Consider the following 26458-nt stretch of genomic DNA (forward strand, 5'->3'; position numbering starts at 1 on the left):
AGAACCTACTAAAAGTATACTAATAGTCAACTCTAGATTAGTTGACGATCAACAGATAGTCAACTAAACTCTAAAGTTGCTTATCTGTTGATCATCAACTAATGCTTAATGTAATAGTCAACTGAACTTTAGTTGCTTATCTGTTGATCATCAACTAATGCTTAATGTAATATTCAACTAAACTTGAGTTGCTTATCTGTTGATCATCAACTAATGCTTAATGTAATAGTCAACTGAACTTTAGTTGCTTATCTGTTGATCATCAACTAATGCTTAGTTACTTGTGGGTTTGAACGGTGCTGTTGAATGTCAACTGATGACTTATAGAGTGTTAACTATGGACTATCAAAATAAAGTGTTACCATTGATTTTGCCAGTACTGGTGTTGAACACTTGACTGCACAATATTTTATATTTAATATAGGACACACCGCATTGTGACCCGGTAAGTAAATGTGTGAGAAAGTTTCCAGGGCTGATCTGAGAATATCTGTAAAGATCAGACTGCGCTGGAGGCTGGCTGTCTCACGCTGCATGTCATCAGTCTGACAGTTTCTCTCTCACACAGAGTCAAGGACAGAGAGCAAGAGTGGCACAATGATATGTTTATTGAGAGGCTTTGGATAATAGAAAAGGTGGTGGCTGCTGCTGGAATGTCACAACCATTGACAAAAAACATGAGCTCCCTTATCTAGACACACACATACAAACATTCACACACACACATACACACTCACTCACGCATGCATGCACACAAACACACACACACAAACCCATCACTCCAAAAAGAGAATACGGCAATACACAGGACAAGACGATAATCACAGATCCTACAAGCTCATTTCTACATGTAAAATTCACGGTTACACATTTATGAGGGAGATTTTCTTTTTAGGCACAGCAAAAGCAATAAGATGTGTATTTCAACAACAACAAAATAATAATAAAAAATCAAACATCTTGCACATTTCATACATCCTCAGGGGGTTAGATGGACTGAGTGTTTACGCTGGACTCCTCTATATGCAGCCCGTAGGGACTCTGGTGAAAAGGTTGCACTATAGCACCAAAGGAGAACATCTTATAAGGGGATATGGCAATAAAGGTGAAAGGATAGATAAATGTCAGCATGTTTTTTTTTAATAACTAGGACTAGTACCAGTATAAGGACTCAGTCCATCTGGTTTCCCCCTGTATACATCTTTATATTATGTCTTTCTTTCTATACAGTACATATACACATTTAGCATTTGCAGAACTTGGGAATGAAACATTTAATATAAATGTAATCCCAGGTCAGACGGTAAAGTGGCTATTAGAACATTTTCAGTCTACATATAGCTCCACTGGTCAACGTCCAGTGGCTTCGAAATAGAGTAAATCACACACAGACAATATCATAGACAGTTACTTGAGCCTTTTTGCTCTTTTTCTATATTCTCAATTCAAGTTCAGAAAGTTGACTGTCTGTGTAGAACGCTTCAGGATCATGGTTAGTATATAACGATAATTTAGCCGTCCTCTTCTACAACAAGAAACCCAAATCAGACCCTCACGATCCCCCTCGCCTCGTCTTTGGAAAACCTTGTGCTCAGGTAAGAAAGACAGTCAGGTTTTAGAACATCGGCTGCAGAGGCTGGACTGTGAGAAACGCAGTAGCTCTTTGACAGCCTGTAGACTGTGGCCTTGTACTTTTGAAATGAGCACTGTAGAGTAGTAGCTGGTGTTTTCATTTGTGTGAAGGGAAGGGTTTGTTTAAGCAAGTCTTTGCTTTTTCGTTTTGTTATTTAGTCAGAAACCTCGGGGAAGCACACAGTCAAACAAGGAAGCACTGAGGCGATTAGCGGTTTGTTTTTGAGCAGTTAGAAAATTCATTATTCACAATTTCAACCCGATTGTTTTTAGGTGAAATTACTGAAACCTGGCCTGATTGAAAACATTTAAGTTATTATGTGATTGACGAAAATCTTAAACTGTGATGTATTTTCCTGGACTTATGCTGCTTTCATGAGATATCGGAATTTTCATATTTATTTATGTAGCTCCTAACTTGTACATTTGCAATGTGATACGCCAAAAAAAGCTATTACGGGAGACAATATGTGCTTGTCTTTCAAATGTAATTGATAATGCAGTTTTGTTCTATGGTAAATTCATATTTCTGGAGTTTGCAATAACTCTTTATGTGCTAGCTGACTGCTCAGCGGTGCATTCAGGCAATCTGTGTCAACTCATTAAGTCATGTGATCATGATATATTTACCAGACGTTGAAGTGAGGTGATCTATCGCTGGTCATCATATCACATGGAGTGCACCAACACTAGGTTGTAAATAATGGAAGGCATGCATGAACTCCACTATTTGCAGCATGGACGTGTTAATCACAGGGCATCCCAGATAAATGGAAGTATCATGGATACGTTAACTTATAACCTGGTCCACTGTTTACCTGCTGTTCGTCATGTTGATGTTAAACATCATAGCTCTAAACTTTAAATGATTTGACGAGGAGAGCTTGAACACACCATTAGTTTCTAACTGTGGGTTACATTGGGGACAATATAGCTTTCAATGTAACCATTCGGAAACGCATCAACAACCACTGCTTCAATGAACATTTTTTCTATACATGTAGACAGAAGACATTTTGAATTCCTGATATTATGGATAACTTGAAGCTGGTATTTTTGACATTTACACGTTCACACTTTTGGGTTTGTTTTACTTGTATGAATGCCTGTCTCTGTGCTACTGGCTGAATCAGCTTCCACAGTGATACTATTGCTTCACATACGGCAGATATTCACAATTGCTGGATGCTCAGTGGTAGTATTCAAAGCAACAATATACACACACAGCAATGGGATGGCATGTTGGGGCAGGATTTGTAGCCAAAACGTGTTCATTTCAGATCAAACTTTTCATCTTCACAGCTAAAATGGTTTATCACAGTGGAGATGGCATTATGGCGCAGTGTGTACGACGTGTGTGTGTGTCAGTATTTTCCTGCATGAGTAACAGACGTGATTGTTTGCAATGTGCTTGTTTAAATAAGCCAGCTCAGCAGATGGAGTTTGCCTCTCACCGCTGGGAAATCTCAAACCCACAATGCACTGGGAGCATCGCCAAATGAGGAAGTGGCAGCAATGAGGAACCAGTCATAGCTTGAATACTGGAGCTTTCCCTCCCTCTCTACTTCCCGTTGCAGTTCCTCCAGGAATGGCCATTGTTGTGTTATCCATCAACATGAATTGAGTCTAGAGCAGGAGTTAAGTCCTAACTCATGTGAACACACACACACACACACACACACACACACACACACACACACACACACACACACACACACACACACACACACACACACACACACACACACACACACACACACACACACACACACACACACACACACACACACACACACACACACACACACACACACACACACACACACAGTAAAAGCGATTAACACAGAGCACAAAAGGAAAATTGGGACAGAGTGAAGTGCGGTTTGGTCCCCATCATTAAGGTTTGGTTTCTGTGTAGGAAAAAACAACCATTCTGGAAATCCTTGATCCTTGCATCAATTCAATGTCAACACCAGGAAGTTATTCCAAATGTAGTCCTACTTTTACATCCGATCTCTTTCTTTTGTCTTCCTAAATCCCCTGATCAGTAAGTGGGAATGTCTTTCGATGGATTATCATGATCACGTTTTCCCAGCATCTTCATGAGACAAACAGATTTCACCAAAAACAGCTTACAATACACTTACCAGCAGTAGCATGATGATTCAGCATTAACTTGTAAAAGCAGCGAATGAGCCAAACACAAAGGGCTCCCAGTCAAACCAAATGATGGTGAGATGTTCATTGCGAATTGTGAATGCAAACTAATGACATCACGTTCCTCTGCCAGCACAAGGCGGGTTCAGATTTCAGTTAATTGTCGTGGTGCATGAATGTGTGGAGCCAGTACGCAATGTTAAAATTCAGCTTTTCAATTGAATAATTTGCCCGAAATGCATCTTAATGTTTCCTAAGATGTTTATTTGTTCGGTTTTTAGAAGCCTGTGAAACAGTATTTAGTTCACTGAGGGACAATGAAGATCTTTACTGAAAGCCAGACATTAAGGCAGAGTGAGGCAGCTGTCATTGTATGTTTTTGAACATGATACTATTGAATTATTTCTCCGGCCTGACATCAGGTTTTTTCTATTTATGATCAGGAAATAAACTTTACTAAAGGCCAATCTGAGCAGCTGCCCAGTAACTGTGAATCCTATAATGATATAATCCTATTCTAATTCTCCTCAAACGTCTTTCATTCCCTGTAGTCCTTCTTTGGCTCGTCTAAATCAAAAAAGACATATTTTCGTCCCCTAATAAACAATCACAGTCCAGTGGTGGATTGTCAGATTGTCAACATAAATCGCTACGAACACCTTGATGTGAGGTGCGGATGGAAACACTGAGAAATAGGGAGAAGGTGGCAAGTTTGCCCGAGTGTCTTAAAGCCAATCTGATGTTTTCTTTCAGGTTTAGCCCAGTTATTCCTTTTGTCCACTGCTACTGCAGGCCCAGCAACTGGACGCTGGTTTCCCATAGGCTTAGCTGCAGCTGGGGGTCAAAGGACGGGGGTGTTGTCATCTCCCTGTGTCCATTGGCCCAGTAGCCTCCTCCACATCCCCCCCCCTCCAGAGCCGGTGACAGGGCGGCAAACAGCACAGTGGTGGCGCCTTCTGCGGGAGTCTGAGGAAAACAAACAAACACATGAATGTATTTTTAATTATAAAATCCAAGTCCAAAAGCATAAACTTCAAAGGGAATAAGAGGGACTTCAGAATGACAAGTTCAACATCAATTCATAACTGCAAAAAACAAATATCGTGTCTCAGTCTGTGTGTGAATGCCAGAGGAGGGCTGATGTCACTGGATGTAAGCGTCAGTGTAAAGGAGACTCAGGGTGTGTGTGTGTGTGTGTGTGTGTGTGTGTGTGTGTGTGTGTGTGTGTGTGTGTGTGTGTGTGTGTGTGTGTGTGTGTGTGTGTGTGTGTGTGTGTGTGTGTGTGTGTGTGTGTGTGTGTGTGTGTGTGTGTGTGTGTGTGTGTGTGTGAGAGAGTATTCATGTTGATGCACTTTAACAATGATCTCAGTGTCAGCTGTGAGACCAGGAGCAGGTTTCAGAGCAGAGATGGGATCACTTCCTGCAAGCATCAACAGTAAACAAGAATACTTTGTGTGTAAACCAATGCCAGTGTGTGTGTGTGTGTGTGTGTGTGTGTGTGTGTGTGTGTGTGTGTGTGTGTGTGTGTGTGTGTGTGTGTGTGTGTTGTAGTACTCCACAGTATTTCAAAAACATACATATTAAATGTTCTTTTAAATGAATTATCATTTTGCTTGCTAGGCTTTATGTTTCAGTACAATTAACGATACAGGCAAACACAACTTGTTCTTCATTATTCATGTTGCTCTCTGTTCACTTAGAGAGCTTTAAGCGTGGAAAAGGAAAGTTTCTTTGTGTAAAGAAAACATTTATTTCCATAGCAACAAGCCACTCATTTCATTGCTGATTATGTCTGATTGTTGCAAAACTCACTGTCCTAGTTATTGTGTAGATGGAGTTTTTTTCTTGATTAAAACATACGTGTGGTTTCGCTTACAGGGCTATTACTTTGTATTAATGCTGTCAAAATTATCGCGTTAAGGGCGGTAATTAATTTTTTGAATTAATTGCGTTAAAATATTTAACGCATTTAACGCATGTGCAGAATGGCCCGCCCCATACATCCCACCAGTGGCAGCGCTGGGGTAGGCTACAGCCATACCAAGAAATGGCTTAGCCCCACCATGAAAAATGATGTTAAAGTAAGCAAAATAAAGTCCGCCAACTCGCGCCGAGTAAATTGCACAGACAGCAGTTAGTAAGATTGATTTCAGTAGTCACTTGTCTGGAAATACCGAAGACTAGAAACGGTTTTGAAACTTTTGTCATGTAGTGATCGTCTTCTCAATTTAACATCTTTGATAATGTCTTCTGGCCAATCAGAATCAAGATAACGGCGTGGTGTTGTTGCAGGAAGTCCTGACGGAGAATACTTTTGCTGTAGTACATCTCTATATACATCAACACGTAATGAAATAAGACCCCACGGTTTGATGATTGATAGGTGTTTGGGCTGTCTTTCATTTTGACACACAGAACAATGTTATAATAAACATACTGTAAGTTAAATGGATATATCCGCCTTCTTTCATTTATCTTTCCATTCCCACAACAATATACGTAAAGAAATTGCATATTTTGGACACAGTTCGAATGGTGATTAATCATGATTAATTCATTTTTAAGGTTTAATAATCTGATTAAAAATGTTAATCTTTTGTATACATTTCTTCATAGACCAGTTTATGTGTAGTTGTTCTTATCATTTTATGTAAATGTTTCAAGTTTAAAGTGTTTGAAATAAGTATCGAGCGTGGTTTCCTTTTTAATTCATGAAGATAAATTGATTTATACTATAGTGTCAACAGCAGCATCAATTCAGCATCCATCCTTTTTTTCATTTCCCAAAGTTTCTATTCATGTGCCAAAGCTAAAGGCTTTAAGCGGACATATCAACTGTCTATTACTAACTCATCCCTGCTTTCATGTCGAATGGGAGAACCCTCTATTCATAGCTGAAATTGATTCTTAATAGGGTTTGGCAGCAGAAAAATAAACGGTGTCAATTGGTTTCTGATGGCAACATAATGGAATTGAATGAACTGATTAAAAAGTATATCTGACAAGATGCCAACTTCTGAGGCCGGTTAAGCTCTTGCTCAGGAGGTAGAGCCTCTCGACCGTTAATCAAAATGTTGGCGGGCAGCTGTGTCTCTAACTTGTTCAAATGATTTGGATTAGATATCAATGGAACAAGTAGCTGAAACTCTTGAGGATGTAATATCGATTTCACAGACATTAAGGCTCTAATGGTGAGAGAGGGGTCACCACCTTGACACCCCTCTCTACCTCAACCACCCTGTGACTGTCTATTGTCTGTTCCTGGTCTTTATTAAAACAAAGGAATAAGGTTTCAGTGTACTTGTTCATCTATCTATCTGGCTTTACTTGCTAAGGATACTGCATTTTCCTAGTTATCTTTACTGATTAGAATGACTTCTTCCTCCGAATAATGACTGCAGCTCGCTGCCAATAGATGCTGCTGGTTTCATCGACTTTCTAAGAGCATCACAATACATGAGAGCTTTGCGCTTTATTTTCTGTCTTTTTATTCCTCTTCCTATCTATCTTCTAGCCTTTGGCTCCGCATGCACCTAAATGTAACGGCTCTGGATTAAAAGGTGTCGTAACAGGAGTTTGTGTGTTTGTGTGCGGAGTAATGATTACATGCATGAGTTTGTTTGATTAATGTGTTTGCGTATGTGGGGCAGAACCAACCCAGAGGTTGGTCTCTGAGGCAAATGCCTGTGACAATTGCCATTTTTGGCTCGACCACGCACACACGTCTCCTTTCATTAAATCCCAGGGACATTAACGGCATCCTGCGGGCAGCGCTTTAAGCTATGCAAGAAATGTTTTAAAATATAACACAGTGAACAGCCTGGCTTGGTTTTTATTAGCACTTCCATGTTCAGTGATTTTGAAAGGCTGTGTGTGTATGCATGTGCGCATGCATGAGCGTCTGTGTTTCATCCTGAAGAACGTCTGCACCGAGTTTGTTGATTTGGGTCACTGTGGTACACCTTGAACAAACTTAAACTGTGACGCAGTTTCACACTTCACACTTTTGGTAAAGAGATCTAAGTTATTTGACTTGAAAGATAAAGGGAGAAATGAGCAGTCAGTTTTAAAAAGGAAAACTTAAACGCTTCTGGCTACAAGCTCTTGATTTCTGTTGTAAAACTGCAAAGATATTGAAGTGCCGTTTACCACCAGCAGAAGAAATAACTTGCCAATGTTTCTCAGATTGTGACTGAACACACTTAGATAATACATTTTAAAGCAACCATTTACAGTAAGTAACTGAATATTAATCAAGAGTTAGAGGCAAAGTATTTGGGGTTGGGAGAGACATCACTCAGTGGTGAAGTAGAAAAATACCAGGTGCACTGTGGGAGAGTAAACTTACTCGGATAAAAAAGACATTGATAAATGTAGAATGACATAAATCACATGTGTGAATAGCAGATGAGTATACGGACAGTGTTTTACCTTGAAAAGCAGACGAGCAATAGTGCTCTGTGCCAGGCAGAGGGGTGTCCACAGGTGGCGATAGAGAGCAGTGTCCACCATGCCAGGGTCCACAGCACAGGAACTCAGTGGGAAACCTCCGCACTGCAGCTCCTGGTGGAGGTGGGAACTAAACCACAGCTGGGCCAACTTACTGCGACAATAAGCAGCATGGGCTGAATAACTCTGGCTACAAGAAAGGAAACAAAAAACACGATCAGACTGTACCATTAAAAGTGCCTCAGTTTTTATATAACAAGTATACAATTCTAGTAAACTGTGGTTCTCAGTGGAAACGTATAAAGAACTCTATGAGTCCTCAGGAGTAAAACACATCTGAGACAAGACTGGAGTTTTTTTTACAAGGCTTTTTATAAGTGCAGCAGTATGGGTTAATTCCGGTATAGCACATACTTGTGTTTATTTGGATTTGTTGACATCTTGTGTGATCATCTGACAGATGTTGCCAAACCTCCAGGTCTTATCAAAAAGTACGAAAATATGATTTCAGTTTAAATAAACTGGAATTTCCTTTTACACATTGTTTGAATGTTCTTTAAAAATCCCCTTTTTGTGAATGCCAAGCTTTGTATTATATCATTTAATAAAGTTGTGATTGCTAAAATGTGGGCAAGTGTGTTTGTGAGCTTACCAGCTATTTAAATCATTTAGTCTAATCTCGCCAATGCGGTGGGCAGAGGAGGAGACATTGACCACTCGTGAGAAGTAACCACATTTCCCAGAATCCTTCAGTGTATCCAGGAGCAGCCAGGTCAACAGGAAGTGGCCTAGGTAGTTCACGCCAAAGTGCTGCTCAAATCCATCCTCAGTACGGCCTTCGGGAAGCAACATGACCCCCGCTACACACACACACACACACACACACACACACACACACACACACACACACACACACACACACACACACACACACACACACACACACACACACACACACACACACACACACACACACACACACACACACACACACACACACACACACACACACACACACACACACACACACACACACACACACACACACACACACACACACACACACACACACACACACACACAAGCTTTTAGAGCACAGTAGTAGTCTCTAATAAATGACGTGCAGTTGCTAACACAGAGGAAGTTATGGTAGGTGTTATCAATGACATTGAGCTCATATGAGAGGGCTGTGGGCAAATATCAGACATAAAAGGGTTGATCTGATTGATGAGCCAACCCTGGCAAAAATAACTCTTAATTCCACTGCTGTGAGAGGATTTTTACTTTCCTCATGAATACTAGATGAACTACTGCATATGCAGCATGCAGCCGACACGGAAAAGAACATGACATCTCCATCACTCACCATTATTGACCAGGATGTTTAGCGGCAGGTCCCGCTCCTTGAAGCTCTGGACAAATTGACGGACAGACTGCGAAGACGCAAGGTCCAGTTTGGTGAACTCCACTGGGTTGGACACACACACACACACACACACACACACACACACACACACACACACACACACACACACACACACACACACACACACACACACACACACACACACACACACACACACACACACACACACACACACACACACACACACACACACACACACACACACACACACACACACACACACACACACACACACACACACACACACACACACACACACACACACACACACACACGAGCCATTGTGAACGGATTATTTCTTCAAGCAGTTTTGGATGTAAGACATCAAAGAGTGTTTTAATCATCTATTACAGCAGGCTCGGTGGGTCCTTAAAGTACAATACTGGCAGCGCTACGCTTCTGTTGCTACAGCACATTATTTCAAACCTAATACTTCCTCCTGAGCTCCATCAAAGCTTAACACACCGTTCTATCAAGTCTAATGTGTGATAAGACACAGGTAAAGACGGCGAGGCGCAGGAGCTGCTATCATCGAAGTGTGAAAGTGATTCAGTGTGCTCGAGTGGAAGTGTATGCTGTGTGCAGAGAAATGACTTTGTAAAGGCTGAGTATACTTAAAGAAAATTGACAAATACTTTTTGTGAGGACCTCTACTTGGCACGATAAAAAGAGGCAAGGTATTTTATTACCTGCAGAGCCATATGAAAGCAATTCAATGACCCCTTTAATTAGCCAATACATGATAAGGGATTGCTGTAAATGTTGTTTGTCGCTCATGTCAGTCATGTCATGGTTTTAATAGTTTTACTCGATGTTTGTCAATGTCAGAGAAAGTAAAGAAAATCAAACTTAAATCTAAATCTTCTCTCAGTTGATTGCAGTGTTTTGAAGATTCAATTCCAACATTTCTGATTCAGTGTTTACTCTTTACTTTCTGTACAGCTGTGGAGCTTTGTATCCTACTTATTTTTAGTCCTCCTTTATTTACTGTTGCAATAAATAACGGTGAAGATGTTCATCTGTCTTTCCCCTGCAGGCTCTCTGATGGTGGAATGACCTTCCCAATTCCACAGGACTGCACAGTCACCCCTAATCTTCAAAAAGCAAATTGAAATCTCATCTCATCAAGAAAGGCTTTAAATTGCCACTCCACGTCCTCTGTGTGCAAATTACAGCCTTTCATTTCATTTCCCAGATATTCGCTAGAAAAACAAATGATTGGATTGTTAAAATACTGCTTGTCCTCTTTGAAACTTTGAATGGGAAATTGGCATCGGTTTGCAGTGAACCCCAAAACCTCTCATCAAAATAAAAGTATTATAAGTGCAGTGCGTCGACATCAAGAGTACAAATAACATGTTGTGGAAATAAGGTTTCATTTTCAATAGTTCAAGATTGCTATTGAGTGAGGTGTTTCAATTCTTCCCTGTTTTACTTTTTAATTGAACTGGATGAAAGGAGTATTGTTCTATATCTATGTGACATGTATACCTCAATATGCAAGAAGCTTCAGGATCGTTCACTTTTTTCAAACAGTAATTGCTTAAATCCTGCCCAAACACTCAAATATGTAAATATACTTGTTTCCTCTTGGTTTATGAAGGACTTTTTGAAAATTTGATACATTGTTTTAAAATGAATAGAAAAATGCGGAAACCGAGGAACTAAACTATAGCACACTGCCATTACACAGAAAGAAGACCATGTACTTCAATCATCAGGAAAAGTATACATTGTCCCTCCCTATAAATGTGTTCATCCTGTAAAGGGTCAAACATAATGGACAAAGACAGGAAGAGGACGGAGGAAAGAGCGTTGATGGAGCACATATAGGAAAAAGCCGCCCGGACTGATGAGAGTGCCTCCATTCCTGATGAAGGTCTGATAGCAGCCTTATCTCCACGCCACGCCACTCACCTCCCGATGAGAGTGTGGGTGTGGGTGTGGATGTGTGTGTGTGTGTGTGTGTGTGTGTGTGTGTGTGTGTGTGTGTGTGTGTGTGTGTGTGTGTGTGTGTGTGTGTGTGTGTGTGTCTGTGTGTAAGAGAGTGAGAAAGGAAAATAAAAGAACAACAGTATCAGACTGATCATAATTCCATTGTTGAGGTCTACTAGAATAGATTTATATTGTGCAATTTTCCAAAATCACTTTGGTTTCTCATACAGCATCTCTGTAAACTACGTGTATTCACTGAATTTCCCTCTCTGCCTTTAACGGCTAACATATGTTTGCAAGAAAAAGTGCGTGTGTGTGTGTATAAGTGTGCCCTGCCTGTCAGTCCCCTCCTGTCCTGTTGAGTGGGCTCCCTCGGGACCCGGCCCTTTCAGACAGGCCAGTCATATCTACAAAGCTCACTGGGGGTGAAATGCCATCGATCCGGTTGAGGCTTGCTGCCACGAGCCCTCATTTACGACACCGTGATCGTCTATAGAGCTCAGCTTCTTCACTCGACCTCTGATTTGTTTGTGTTTTTATTACAGGGGAATTATGTTCAATTGAACGACAGGAACTACCGTTAGAGACACACTCATGCAGTTTTAGAACCACTGGTTACCATTTCTAATTATTTACATTTATGAATGCAGAGGTCTTGAGGGGGGCAGAAGTCAAAGGATGGTTTCATGGGAGAGTAGTGATGTCTAACTCTGCCTTAGAGCTTGTGAACAACTATTCAAAAGAAGTGCCGGAGGATCTCTGTGGGCTCGCGCCGGTGGCTGCTGGCCTAGCAGCTGGCCTAGCAACTGGACCAACATGCACACACCATCGAAGGACTGCAGGTCCACGCCGATGGCTAGCAGCCTAGTGGCAGAGATCGATAAACCATCAACTAGCTTTGACTGCTCCACTGTCTACAATGGCACCGAAGTAAAACCTAGAAATCCAGTATTTAAAAAACACTGTCGCAATAAACATGAACAGCTAGAACATCTCCTCCTTGAGTCCAATATCGATTGTTTGGGAATATCGGAATCTTGGCTAAAACAGTCGTCACCATCCACTCTTGTATCTATGTCAGGATATAATGTGTTTAGGAAGGACAGACTGAAGGGAAAAGGAGGGGGTGTGTTGGTTTATGTGAGGGATACCTTTACTTGTAGGGAGATTACATTCCCACCTAATATTGAATTTGATTGTGTTCGTGTGGAAATCAAACTATCTGAGGAAATCTCCCTCACCAGGATTGGCCTATATCGACAACCCACCGCTAAGGTGAATTTCTATGACCAGGTAAAACTCATGCTGAATTCCTGTGACTCCAACAAAGGGCTAATTATTCTACTAGAATGACAAACAAAATAGAAAGAACTTAAAACGGATCACGGATAATCACAACTTAATACAACTAATGGATCAACCGACTAGAATAACCAAAACCTCCAAGACTATTATAGATTTATTATTTACAAACAAAGCTGACAGAATAGTTAAAACCTGGCCACAATCTTATTCTTCTTACCAGGAAACCCACAAAAAAGAGGTTCATGGCCACAGCTAAAACCCCTGCCTTCGGTTCTCGCTTCATCCCCAAAAACCTGCAACAACGTTTTATGGATGCAGTGAAAATGATTGATTGGGGGGACACTCTGTCCTCTGAAGATATTGGTGAAAACAGTGATCTGTTTATATCCAAAATTAATGACACAATGTCTTCCTTCTCAAGGAGAGGGTTCCTTAGGTACAGGAAGGAATGTCATCTTCCCTGGCTGAATCTATAGTGCAGGAATCTAATGAAATCTAGAGACCAACTATTAAAGCAGAGCTTGAAATCCGGACTGTCCACTGATAGACAGAAATTCCCTCGTGCTCGTAACAAGGTAACACAAACAATAAGACAGGCCAAAGCTAACTTCTTCATCAATATAATTGAAGGTGCGAAAGGTCACGGTAAAAAAGTTTGGCAAATCTTAAATAAACTATTAGGTAAACAAACCAAACAGAAAAATAATGTACTAGAATTCAAAATCAATGATGCCCTGATAAAAGACCCTGCAGTGTTGGCCAGCTCGCTCAATGAGTATTTCTTAAATAGTGCTTTGGACATTACAAAGCTCTTCCCGCCATCTGAGGCCTCACCTAGCCCGACTGTGGATACACACCCCGTTTTGACCTGGAGGAAATCACAGAGGTTGAGGTAAAACATATAATCTTAGGGTTAAGAGGCTAAGGCTAGGGATGCAGATGATTTCGACACCAACTTTATAATAAAATCAATTATTATGCTAGTGAATCCATCTATCAGCATGAGGGAAGTTCCATCGTCCTGGAAGGTGGCCACGGTGACACCGATCTTTAAATCTGGGGATAAGGCAATGATGTCCAATTAATCATCAAACATTTAGATAAAGGTTTCACTCCACTCCACCCAATGCAGTTTGGTTTTCGTGGTCACCACTCCACTGAGACAGCTAACTGTGTCTTTGTGGAAAAGGTTAAATCTATATTGGACACGAGCCCATATGTAGGTGCTGTCTTCCTTGATCTCAGGGAGGCTTTTGACACTGTTGACCACCAAGTGCTCCTTACAAAGTTGACTTATTTCAATTTTTTAGGCCGTTTCAATACATTGGCTCAAGTCTTACTTATCGAACTTAAAACGGTGTGTTTTGGTCAACGGTGCTAAATCGCCCTACCTTGTGAACCCTTTGGGGTTCCACAAGGTTCCATTCTTGGACCGTTACTGTTTTCACTGTACATTAATGACTTGCCTACTGTATGTCCTGAGTTGAATGTGCAAATGTATGCCGATGATGCGGTCATCTTTATACAAAGGAAAAAGAGTGAAATAATCTCATCTTGTCTCTCAAATGCTTTGGACAAGGTTCAACACTGGCTGAACAACATTTGCTTACAGTTAAACGTAAAAAAAAACAGTATGCATGATGTTCAGTAAACAACCAGTCAAAATCGAAGGATCCAAAGTATTGTGTTTGACAGAAAGCCACATTCATACCACCACTGTACCATCCTTGAAAAACACAATTTCTTGAGTTTTGACCATTTTTACTGGCCCCCCCTCCCTTAGGGGAATTCATCCACAAAAAACACAATGGACGCTGCATTAAGTCAGAAACCAGAGGAGACTGTGAAGTCCACCGCAGACGGACCACTTTTGGACAAAATGTCCTCTCCATTAAAGGCAGCTCTTTCTGGAATAGCCTCCCAACTGATTGTCCCACTCTCAATAGTTTTAAAGGTCAACTCAAAGAATGGTTGAGAAACAACCAGACGTGCAATCACCGCTAAATGCACTTTAATACAGGGGTATCTACTCTTGCACTTTATGTAGCTCTTGTATCTTCTCTTGCACTTTATATGTCGTTGCTGCTATATTGTACTGCCATGTGGTAAATACTTGTGTATGCTGCTCTTGCTCTTTTTGCATATCATGTATTTATTTTTGCTATCTTTATAAATGTCATGTTCTTATATGTTGTATGTGACGGGACTACGGATGGAAATTAGCTCAAAGCTCAAATTGTTTGGAGAGGAAAAACAAGGTTGTGAAATGTGTTTCAATTTGATATTTTTTCGCTGAAAAAACCCAATGCAAAAGATGATTGTCTAGTCATGTTTTCACCGCTGGTTGTAATTCCCCTGGATCCCATCTTGCTAGAGCTTCTAACCTAACTATGATGCTGGATAAATAGACTGTCCCCCTCTGAAACAATTTCTTACGAGATGTCAAGGCAGTATACATAGTTTCACTTTGAACTTCCTGCTAAGTAAAACAGTGATATCTAAGAATATTAAGTCTGGGCATCGATCCAGTGGAAGCTCCTCATAAGACTTTTTCATTCAGCTAATATGAAAACAGGAGGCTGACTGGCGCCCTGTAGTGTTAAAGTGATGATACATTCAATACAGCTTTATATCTGCATCTGGATATACTGTAAGGATGTCTTACATGGAAAAATAATACAGCAATTATACAAATAAACACACCTAAAAATAAACCAAACATTTGCAACACCACAGCTTTTCACGAATGCACTGACATGGTTTAAATTTGCACAAAAACAAATAAACATGATTTAATAACGGCAGTCTTTTACTATCTTTGAACTAAGAAGTGATTGGTTCAAAGTGACTCAAAATTGTGTCAATTGGGGTGAAAGAGCTTAGGTAAAATTAGATTTGTGTAGGGAGGGAGCAGCTGGGTTACCAAAGCGAGACACACAAACAGATAAACAGACACACACACACACACACACACGTTACCATGTTTTTACACTGTTAATGTAGGCCCATGGTTTGAGGCACAAAGTGTTACTTTCAAGTGCACCGTGACTAAAGTTAGTGGACAGATAGCGCTGCCTTTGGCAAAAATACAGAAATACCCTGTGTGTGTGTGTGTGTGTGTGTGTGTGTGTGTGTGTGTGTGTGTGTGTGTGTGTGTGTGTGTGTGCTTTAAGCCTCATTGACTGAAGCCCACATGCAGTCTAAAGTCATTAGCATATTTCCACAGGATTGTCCTCAGGGTTTCCCAGCTTGAGGACCTTTTTACCACAGGCTGTATGTGTAATACATTATAAATATAAAAAACACTATACACATTTAAATTGAGAATGAAAAAAAAGTATATGACGCTAAACCCCTCGGATCTTTGCTGCAATTTCAATTATTCTTACACTTATGCTTATACACTTTGAAATAAATGTTATTATAAGTTCATAAAAAACTGTTTATATTATTATATATACAGAGTTATATTCTTGGTATAATAAAAGCTCATTGAAACAACTTAAAGGCATACAAACATTCCTTTATTAGTGTTCAAAGTCACTTCAATTAAATGCTATCTTTTATATTCTATAAAGTATATCAAGAAGCCTCCTAGTGAAATACATTTTGTTGTCATTGTTGACACCCAGATGTCCTTTAAAAGGACCTCTACAGTTTTCCCCAGGTCTCCAGTTTGAAACCCACCTCTGCAGGAGACATATTTATCAGGAGCTGTCTACTGTTTCTCCTAACAGACAAATGAGCAAAGAATAGGAAGGATGCCAAAGGGCGTCAGGACGGAGATGTTTAAAGCGCCTGCCTGACATACTAATGAGAATCCATTACAGTCTCATTCAAACACACACACACACACACACACATCCAGTGCACAAGCATCTGGCTACAGAACCTCCCCTGTCCTCTATGCCTCAGTGCCTGCCAATTACAAAAGAAGTAATCAATTCAACCACGGCCTCGTCCAGGGAGATAGACTTCAATGACACCAGCTACATGGCCGCTGTATCAGTACCTGACACACTTACACACACAGCGACCAGCCAGCTCTCTGCGGCTCTCCACTGAAGGCCAAGCAGCAGAAACACCGCTTGTTTCCAAGTGAAGGATTCACAATGACCTGTAACCAGCTCCACCGGGGAGCACTTATGAAGAGCTGACAAACACAGTTACCACAGGTTTGCTATTATCTGATGATCAGTGTTTTACTCAGTGCAGTTTAACATCACAGATATGGTTTCAATTAAACAGTATACAGTATTAAATAGATAAGAGGACAATCTTCAGTGTTACATTTAAGCTTAAAATGTGATGAGATTATCTTTATCTTATGAAATGCTGTTGTTATAATGAGGTCTGGATTTCACTTGTTTAGGATTTCTGAATCGGCAAAGCACAATGTGTGTCAATGAAACAAAGAACTTGTTTACAAATACATGAGAACACAATTGTGTAAAGCAGTGTGCTGCTCTCCTAGCTCTGTGTAAGAGGTCCATTATAGAACTAAATCTTAAGACACCATTCCTACAAATATGTCTGACAACATTGGTATACTCTTCAAAAAAGGAGATATATAAAAGTATGTTAAAGCATAGCAAAATTAATATACATAAATAATGTTCTATTATTACAAATCTTTGAACATCCCCTGAGTAAACCCTTACAAAAAAAACTACAAATACTTACTTATATATATTATTATTGTACTTTTGAACTCAATTTCCAAAATACTTGAGTATTTGTTTCCTCTGACAACTTTTTACTTTGATCTCATATTCTTTTTAAACACATGTCTGTAATAATGTTTCGATAAAAAAAATGCTTGTTACTTTTTTAATATATATATTTTGCATGACATGGCCTCCCAACATCATTTCAGATTTGAACTTCAATGGATGGGATAAAAAAAAGTTTTACTTTGACATTCGGAGTACATTTCAGAGCCTGTACTCGATAAAAGAAGTTGAAGCCGTACTCCCACTTTTACAAGACTCTGTATCTGCACTTCTTCTTCTTGAGTAATGAATGTGTGAATACTTGACACCTCTGCCTACTGACAAGCCTTGGAAGGTGATAAAGACTCAAGGCTGCTTGGTAAAGTGAAGAATAACTTATGTGTCTCATAAGCCATGAGGCTATGGTGGAATTTATGGTGCTGTGAAGGTCAGACCGAACAATTTCTCAACGTGGAGTTATAGAGAACACTATAAGTGTTAGCCAATGGATTAATAAATCTCTTTGATGCTATCGTTTGTCTCCTCTCATCACCGTTGACTCCCATGCACCTCCGTTTTCACCCCGCCTCATCTTTCTCCCCGCCCCGTCTTATTTTCCTCTATTTGCCCATCTGTCATGTTCCCCTCCACCCCTTTGCCTCCTTCAAGGTCCGCCTCTCCCCCTCCTCTCTCACATTTCGCCTGACTTATCTCCCCTCGTCGTTGTTTCATAGCCTTTCTCCCCCCCATCCACCTCTTCCTCATGGTGCATCAACAACACTGCTTACATTGGACAGCCAGCGAGGGAGATCTGTGTTTCTGTGTATGAGTGTGTATACCTGCAAGTGTGCAATTATGTGTGTGTGCCGAGTAAGAACTGTGCAAACAAGCCTAAGGGACACACCGCTGCAGCTTTGCCCTTTATCCTCAAACACTGGCACACAAAAGGAGGTACACAACTGCATGTTCACGTGTGTTTGTGCATGTGTTTGTAATGTTACCTTTGGCCTCTTTGTACTCTTCACAGATCCTTCTGACGGCCGCCAGACCCTCCTGCTCATCCCTCCCACCTGAAAGGAAGAGGACGCAAAGATTAATATGATATCTGACAAGTCCTTAGAGGCTTTTAATAAAACAACAAGGATTGGCCTTTTTTCTTTCTCATAGCTGTGTTCTTTAATCTTATAATATGTACTACCACCAAGGGTTCTTCAAATGAAAAGAGTTGTTGAAACAACTATTTATCCCTTGAAGCAGAACCCTGGTTTCAAAGACTTTAAAGTACTTTCATAGTACAATTAATTATACCATCAATGATGTATAAGATATCAAATAAAAAGGGATGCCTGATGGTAAATAAAGAGCAACATTATCAAAATGGCTGTTTTGAAATCAGAGCAGGCATCCAAGTACTATTGAATAAAATACAATCCTGGTATAGCATTTTCTGACAAGAAATAAGAAACCAAATATCAACCAAACAGTCTTTTACTTTAAAGGGGACCTATCATGCAAAAGGCACTTTTGTACGTCTTTTAAACATGAATATGTGTCCCCGGTGTGTCAGGGAACTCACCAAGTGTCAGAGAACACAACCCTCTCTTTTCCTCCATACCCAAATCTCTAAAAACGGGGCTGCAACAGATCTGATACAGATTTGAATTGTTCTGACGTCAGAAAGGGGGTGCTCCGCCTATATGGGCAACTCTCCACCAATCAGGAGGAGACAGCCATGGCCATTGCCGTTCGAAAGCGCTGAAGACGCTGTAGTACATATGCCAGGCCTGTAGGTGGCGCTGTAGTCTGCCACAAAAGCAGCGAAGAAGACTTCTCTCAGAATCAGCCCTGGCAAAAACAGGGCTAAAAAAAGAGCGAAATGAGGCATGGCTAAAATGCAAGATCTGTTTGGTATTTTGAAAAAAAAACTGTGCAGGCATGTTTTATATAGGTATGGCCCTACAATATATTATTCAAATATAGCATGATAGGTCCACTTTAAGATTGGTTACAGCGCATTAGATTTTTCTATATCTTGGTCACGCTCGGATACCCTGTTGAATATACACACAGTCTCTCTGACTCAGGACAGTTTCTGTTTACAGAGGATGTTTGCACAAGAAATTAACCCTGCTGCTAAGAAAGAGAGAAAAAATATATTTAGAAATGTATGCAAAAATATGAGAGAGAGAAATACAAAAAACCAAGAGCTGTTGGTGTTATTTACTGAGCCTCGTTTCAAAATAACAACTTCAAGTATGACGCATTTACAGACAAAGGCACCTACAAAGGCAGACACAATCACTTCATAAAGTCATGTCCTACAAGTCAATACAGACAATAAATCAAGTAAGCAATGAGTCAATTATAAAAACACGAGTTTGTTCTCAAATAACATTTTTTTGAAGATTTGCGGAATGCTGATACACACTGTGAATACACACACACAAGTAAACACTCTTTATACCCATATTCATAGGGACAAATAGCCCGCATGTGCACTCTCATTTTCTCTGTGCACACACACAAACACACTAATCTTGGATTATCACGCCGGCCTTTTGAAGGGCACAGCATCATTTACCCCGATGCACTGCCATTCATGCTGAGTTTAAGAATGCAGGTCTTCTGGTTGACTTGTCACAAGGGTCACAAAAACAGGACCCACGCAGAGTGATCTCGCACAAATGAATAATTTTATATAAACAGTTGATCTTTATAACGCCTTTTATTGTCATTATAGACAGAGTATAACGAGATTCAGAGTGCAACTCTGTCCCGGTGTGCAAAAAATACAAACAAATGCATAACACTAAAAAACACGGCAATAGGACAGACAACATACAATCATACGGGGGAATAAATAGTTAAAAATATTGATATAAAAATAGTATATAAAGTACATTAAAAGTGTGTGCATGTGTGAGAATGGTTACGGTTATTGCATTATGTGTGGTGTTTGAGCAGCCTGTTTGCCCAGGGGTAGAAACTGTTTTTGAGTCTGTTTGTCCATGACTTGAAGCTCCTGTATCTCCTCCCAGAAGGCAGGAGAGAGAACAGTCTGTGACCTGGGTGAGAGCTGTCCTTTATGATTTTGTTAGCTCTGTTGCGGCAGCGGGAGGTGGAGATGTATTCCAGAGAGGGCAGCGGGCAGCCGATGGTTTTCTCTGCCATCCGTATCACTCTCTGCAGGGCTTTCTTGTCCGCAGCTGAGCATCCTGCATACCACCCCGAGATGGAGTATGACAGCACGCTCTCGATGGTCGCCCGGTAGAAGGACACCAGCAGCTTCTTGTTCAGTCGGTTCCTCCGAAGCACCCTCAGGAAGTGTAGTCGCTGCTAGGCCTTCTTAACTGCTGCAGTGGTGTGTGCTGTCCAGCTGAGGCTCTCCGAAATGTGAACCACCAGGAACTTAAAAGGTTGAGACCCTCTCCACTCTCTCTCCATTGAGGTGAAGGGGGGCGTGCTCTGGACGGTGCTTTCTGAAGTCTATGATGATTTATTTTGTTTTGCTAGTGTTCAGATATAGGTTGTTTGCTGAACACCACGCAGACAGCTTCAGGATCTCCTCTCTGTATGCCAACTCGTCGTCTCCCTTATATATTTGGCCGACAACAGTGGTATCATCTGCAAATTTGATAATGGAGTTGGAGGGGTGAATGGGAGAGCAGTCGTGTGTGTAGAGTGTGTAGAGTAGAGGGCTCAGCACGCAGCCCTGCGGGGAGCTAGGGCTGAGGGTGCAGGTGGAGGAGCAGTAAGGGCCTATTTTCACTGTCTGAGGACGGTCTGTAAGGAAATTATTAATCCAGGTGCATAAGATGGAGGGGAAACCTAGGATTGACAGTTTTTCCACTAGTATGTCAGGTATGATGGTGTTAAAAGCTGAGCTAAAATCGACAAACAGCATCCTTATATAGTTGCCTGGGCATTCTAGGTGGCTCACAGCTGTGTGAAGGACCGTGGCGATGGCATCATCCGTGGATCTGTTGGCTCTATAGGCGAACTGATGAGGGTCGAGGGAGGGTGGGAGGCTGGCTTTGATGTAGTCGGCTATCAGTCTTTCGAAACATTTCATCACCGCCGATGTTAGGGCTATGGGCCTGTAGTCGTTGAGCTCTCTGACTGGTGTCTTTTTGGGGACAGGAATGATGGTAGCCGTTTTCAGACAGGATGGAATGCAAGCTTGTGACAGGGACAGGTTGAATATCCTGGTCAGGACCCCTGAAAGCTGGTCAGCACAAGCTTTGAGTACTTTTCCGAGTACTCCATCGGGTCCTGCGGCTTTTCCAGGATTCACAGACTTCAGCGTCTGCTTCACCTGATGTTCTTTGAGAGTGGGAGGTGGTATGGAGCTGGTAGTTTGCAGGGACAGAGGCAGGGTAGAAAAGTGGGGGGGTCTGCTAGCCTCAAAGCGGGCAAAGTGGTTTAGTTCCTCTGCAAGGTGGGCATCCGCTCTAGTAGTGCCAGATGTTTTGCCCTTATAGTTGGTTAGCTGTTGAAGGCCCTGCCAAACGCACCGTGTGTTGTTATGAGCGAGATTCTCCTCCACTTTTCCCTTGTAGTCCTCCTTTGCAGCCTTGATGCCTCTCCTCAGATTTGCCCTTGCCAAGCTGTACTGGGCTGCGTCCCCCGACGTGAAGGCTGTGTCACAGGAACTCAGGAGACACCTCACCGCTCTTGTCATCCATGGTTTTTGGTTTGGGTAGACCCGAATGCGTTTTTCCACAGTTACAGTGTCTGTGCAGAACTTGATGTAGGATAAGACAGCCTCTGTGTGTTCCTCCCAGTCTGTCTGATCAAATATGTCCCATGCTGTGTGTTCGAAGCAGTCTTGCAGTTGTGAGAGTGCCCCCTCGGGCCAGGTTCTGATATATTTGACCACCGGCTTGGTGTTACTTCTGAGGGGGGTGTAAGCTGGGATGAGAAGCAGTGAGAGGTGGTCAGATAGTCCTAAATGGGGGACTGGGACCGCTCTGTAAGCATGTTTCAGGTTGGAATACACCCGGTCCAGAGTGTTCTTTCCTCTGGTGGTACATTGTACATATTGTACAAATTTGGGAAGCACATTTTTTAGACATGCATGATTGAAGTCTCCAGCTACAATATGAACTCCGTCCGGATGGGACATCTGTTGTTTATTTATTAAGCTCTGGAGGTGGTCAAGTGCAATGCTGGCGTTAGCATCAGGTGGGATAAACAGTTAATTATCACCACCGTCAGCTCTCTGGGCAGGTAAAAGGGTCTGCACATGATAGACATTACTTCCAGGTCGGGAGAGCAATGTGTATGTGTAACCCTGCTGTCCATGCACCAGTCGTTGTGGATGTAAACACACAGACCACCCCCTCGGCTCTTACCGGAAGCGCTGTTCCTGTCGTAGCGGTGGGTAGAGCGGCCTGGTAGCTGCACTGCTGCGTCCGGAATCCGCGGGTGTAGCCAGGATTCTGTGATGATCAACACACAGCAGTCGCGTACGTTCGTGTTAGCAGCTAGTAGTACCTCCAGTTCGTCAATTTTGTGGACGATGGACCTGGCATTTGCGAGGAAGAGGCTTGGTAGTGGTGGTCGGTGCGGCTGCTTCCTTAGCCTAGCAAGCAGGCCTGCACGGCAACCTCGCTTCTGCTTCCTCTCCCTCCGGCGCCTGCGTTGCTTCACAGGCCCGAAAACAATCCAGGGAGACCCGAGCGGTCTCGCTATGTCCTCCGGGATGTTGTTAGTCTGGTGGAAATCGGCTGTGACGTCAGAGCGACAACTCATCCCTATGTCAAATAAGTCCATGCGACTGTATATGTAATTCGCCTGTTCTAGGGTGTTCACGCACACTAACAAAAAACAAACTGTGCACAACCAAAAGAGACAGCTGTGAGCCGCAGCGTCTGAGTGCGCCGCCATCTCCCCTCCAGTAGAAAATAATTCAGTCCTGTAATACACTGCCTGAAGAGATGGACCAACAGTCGCTGAGAGCGCTGCATGGCATTAAATACACAATTCTGCTTTCGTTCAAAAAAATGTTTCTGTTTTGCTTACCTGCAAATGCAACGGCGTGTTGGAGCTGTTTCTAAAAAATATAAATATCTACAGATCCAAGCAGTCATTTTAAGCAACCTTTCTAGTTATACATCTTTTATCTATAAGATTATTTAGCGTCACCATCATTGTGTCCGCCCAGGTCTCCTTTTTTGGTTTGGAACAATTAAAAAAGGCGACGATTTCTCACCACATCCAAGACCTGGCTCATATAGGTGTAAAAGGATGTGCACATCATCGCAAGTAAATATGTACACTTCTTGTTTAATTGGGTAAAGTTGGCTTCAGAATACATTTACTTCCACTGTAGCAAAAGTAGATTGAAAGGGCGATTTCTTTTCTGAGTCCAATTCATTAAACCCACATTTGAATATGTGTAATTTAAAGCTTATTAAATGACACAGATTAAAGTAATGAAGTAATGCTTTCAGCTTTTATTCTGCATATTTGAAGCACTGATAAAGTGTTCTGTCATTGCATCAGCCTTCATTCACGTCTTTATGAAATGTAGGACATTGGCACTGATAAGGACACAGGAGAGTGCCTTACCACAATGTTTTGTCTGGAAATGAAATATATCTGTCTCATTAGCAGTATGAAAACACAAAGTCTTGTTTTGATATTTAGGTGAGTTACTTTTTTCCAAACCATGAAGAAGCTGATTCACCAAATTGCCCTGTTTTCTTGAAAGTCTATGAAGTTCACTACAGCAGGCCAAAGCTTATCCACAATGACTGTTGTTTGCCAAAATATAATTCTTAATATATAAAATTACTCAAGGAGATATACTGAATATTTGCTATTTGAGTATAGTTTGACATTTTATATTTCAATTTTTCATTTAATCGTTTATTTGAACCGGGACAGTGCACATTGATGAACACTTTAAAACAAAATAATGCTTACAAGTGTAAATGAGCCGGATTTTAGCTTTGAGCTAATTTCCATCCGTAGTCCCGTCACATACAACATATAAGAACATGACATTTATATACATTGCAAAAATAAATACATGATATGCAGGAAGAGCATGAGCAGCATACAAGCATTTACCACATGGCAGTACCATGTAGCAGCTACGACATATAAAGTGCAAGATAAGATAAAAGTGCAAGAGGAGATACCCCTGTATAAAAGTGCATTTAGCGGTGATTGCACGTCTGTTTGTTTCTCAACCATTATTTGAGTTGACCTTGGAAGCTATTGAGAGTAGGACAATCCCGTATCTCAGTTGGGAGGCTATTCCAGAATGAACGGCCTTTAATGGAGAGGACATTTTGTCCAAAAGTGGTACGTCTACGGTGGACTTCACTGTCTCCTCTGGTTTCTGACCTAGTGCAGCGTCCAGTGCTTTTTTTGTGGATGAACTCCCCTCAGGGAGGGGGGGGCAAGTCCATGTAAACATTTATAAAAAAATGTCAAAAACAATTGCAAGTTGAATTTAATGGTATTGGATACTTTCTTAATATGTTTCTTAAAAGTCAAGTTCGAGTCCGTTCTCTCTACTCCAAGATACTTGAAGTGGGGGACTAGTTTTATTTCTGCTCCGTTTAAAAACAGATTGGATCCTTCGGTTTTGAATGGTCGTTTATTGAACATAATGCATACTGTTTTTTTTGCTTTGAACTGTAAGCAAATGTTGTTCAGCCAGTGTTGAACCTTGTCCAAAGCATTTGAGAGACAGGATGGGCTTATTTCAGTGTTTTTCCAATGTACAAAGATGACGGCATACATTTGCACATTCAACTCAGGACATTAAGCAAGTCATTAATGTACAGTGAAAACAGTAATGGTCCAAGAATGGAACCTTGTGGAACCCCAACAGGGTTCACAAGGTAGGGCGATTTGGCACCGATGACCAAATCACACTGTTTTCTGTTCGATAAGTAAGACTTAACCCACTGTATTGAATCTACTGAAAAATTGAAATGAGTCAGCTTTGTGGTCAACAGTGTCAAAAGCCTTCCTAAGATCAAGGAAGATGGCACCTACGTATGGGCTTGTGTCCAACATACATTTAACCTTTTCCACAAAGACACACTTAGCTGTCTCAGTGGAGTGGTGAGCACGAAAACCAAACTGCATTGGGTGGAGTGGAGCGAAACCTTTGTCTAAATGTTTGGCGATTAGTTTTGACACCCATTTCTCAGCTAGCTTAAAGACACAGGGGAAGATGCTGATTGGTCTGTAATTGGAAATTATTGCCTTATCCCCAGATTTAAAGATCGGTGTCACTGTGGCCACTTTCCAGGATGATGGAACTTCCCTCATGCTGATAGATTGATTTACTAACATAGTAATTGCTTTTATTACACCGTCAATTTTTATAAAGTTGGTGTCTATATCATCTGCATCCCTTTCCTTAACCTCTTAACCCTAAGTTTATATGTTTTACCTCAACCTCTGTGATTTCCTCCAGGTCAAAAACGGGGTGTGTATCCACAGTCGGGCTAGGTGAGACCTCAGATGGCGGGAAGAGCTTTGTAATGTCCAAAGCACTATTTAAGAAATACTCATTGAGCGAGCTGGCCAACACTGCAGGGTCTTTTATCAGGGCATCATTGATTTTGAATTCTAGTACATTATTTTCCTGTTTGGTTTGTTTACCTAATAGTTTATTTAAGATTTGCCAAACTGTTTTACCGTTACCTTTCGCACCATCAATTATATTGATGAAGAAGTTAGCTTTGGCCTGTCTTATTGTTTGTGTTACCTTGTTACGAGCATTAGTGAATTTCTGTCTATCAGTGGATAGTCCGGATTTCAAGCTCTGCTTCAATAGTTGGTCTCTAGATTTCATTGAATTCCTGCACTGTAG

At 41.3% G+C, this 26458-nt stretch overlaps 1 protein-coding gene across 2 annotated transcripts in view; it reads right to left on the reverse strand.

The window, feature by feature from the left end:
* Positions 1 to 590: 590 nt before the first annotated feature.
* The window catches only part of LOC307029306 (polyprenol dehydrogenase), a 46755-nt gene continuing 20887 nt past the window's right edge, over positions 591 to 26458 (reverse strand). For both annotated transcript variants that reach the window (XM_079665153.1, XM_079665152.1), the window contains exons 3-7: positions 18618 to 18686; positions 9605 to 9706; positions 8891 to 9098; positions 8221 to 8428; positions 591 to 4755 (exon numbers count right to left, since the gene is read on the reverse strand). In XM_079665153.1, coding sequence (XP_079521279.1) covers positions 4573 to 4755; positions 8221 to 8428; positions 8891 to 9098; positions 9605 to 9706; positions 18618 to 18686 — 770 coding nt within the window. In that variant the 3' untranslated portion in view covers positions 591 to 4572. The remainder of the gene's footprint in view (positions 4756 to 8220; positions 8429 to 8890; positions 9099 to 9604; positions 9707 to 18617; positions 18687 to 26458) is intronic.

The sequence above is a fragment of the Notothenia rossii genome (assembly GCF_949606895.1).
Source record: "Notothenia rossii genome assembly, chromosome: 2".
In the NCBI taxonomy this organism is placed as follows: Eukaryota; Metazoa; Chordata; class Actinopteri; order Perciformes; family Nototheniidae; genus Notothenia; species Notothenia rossii.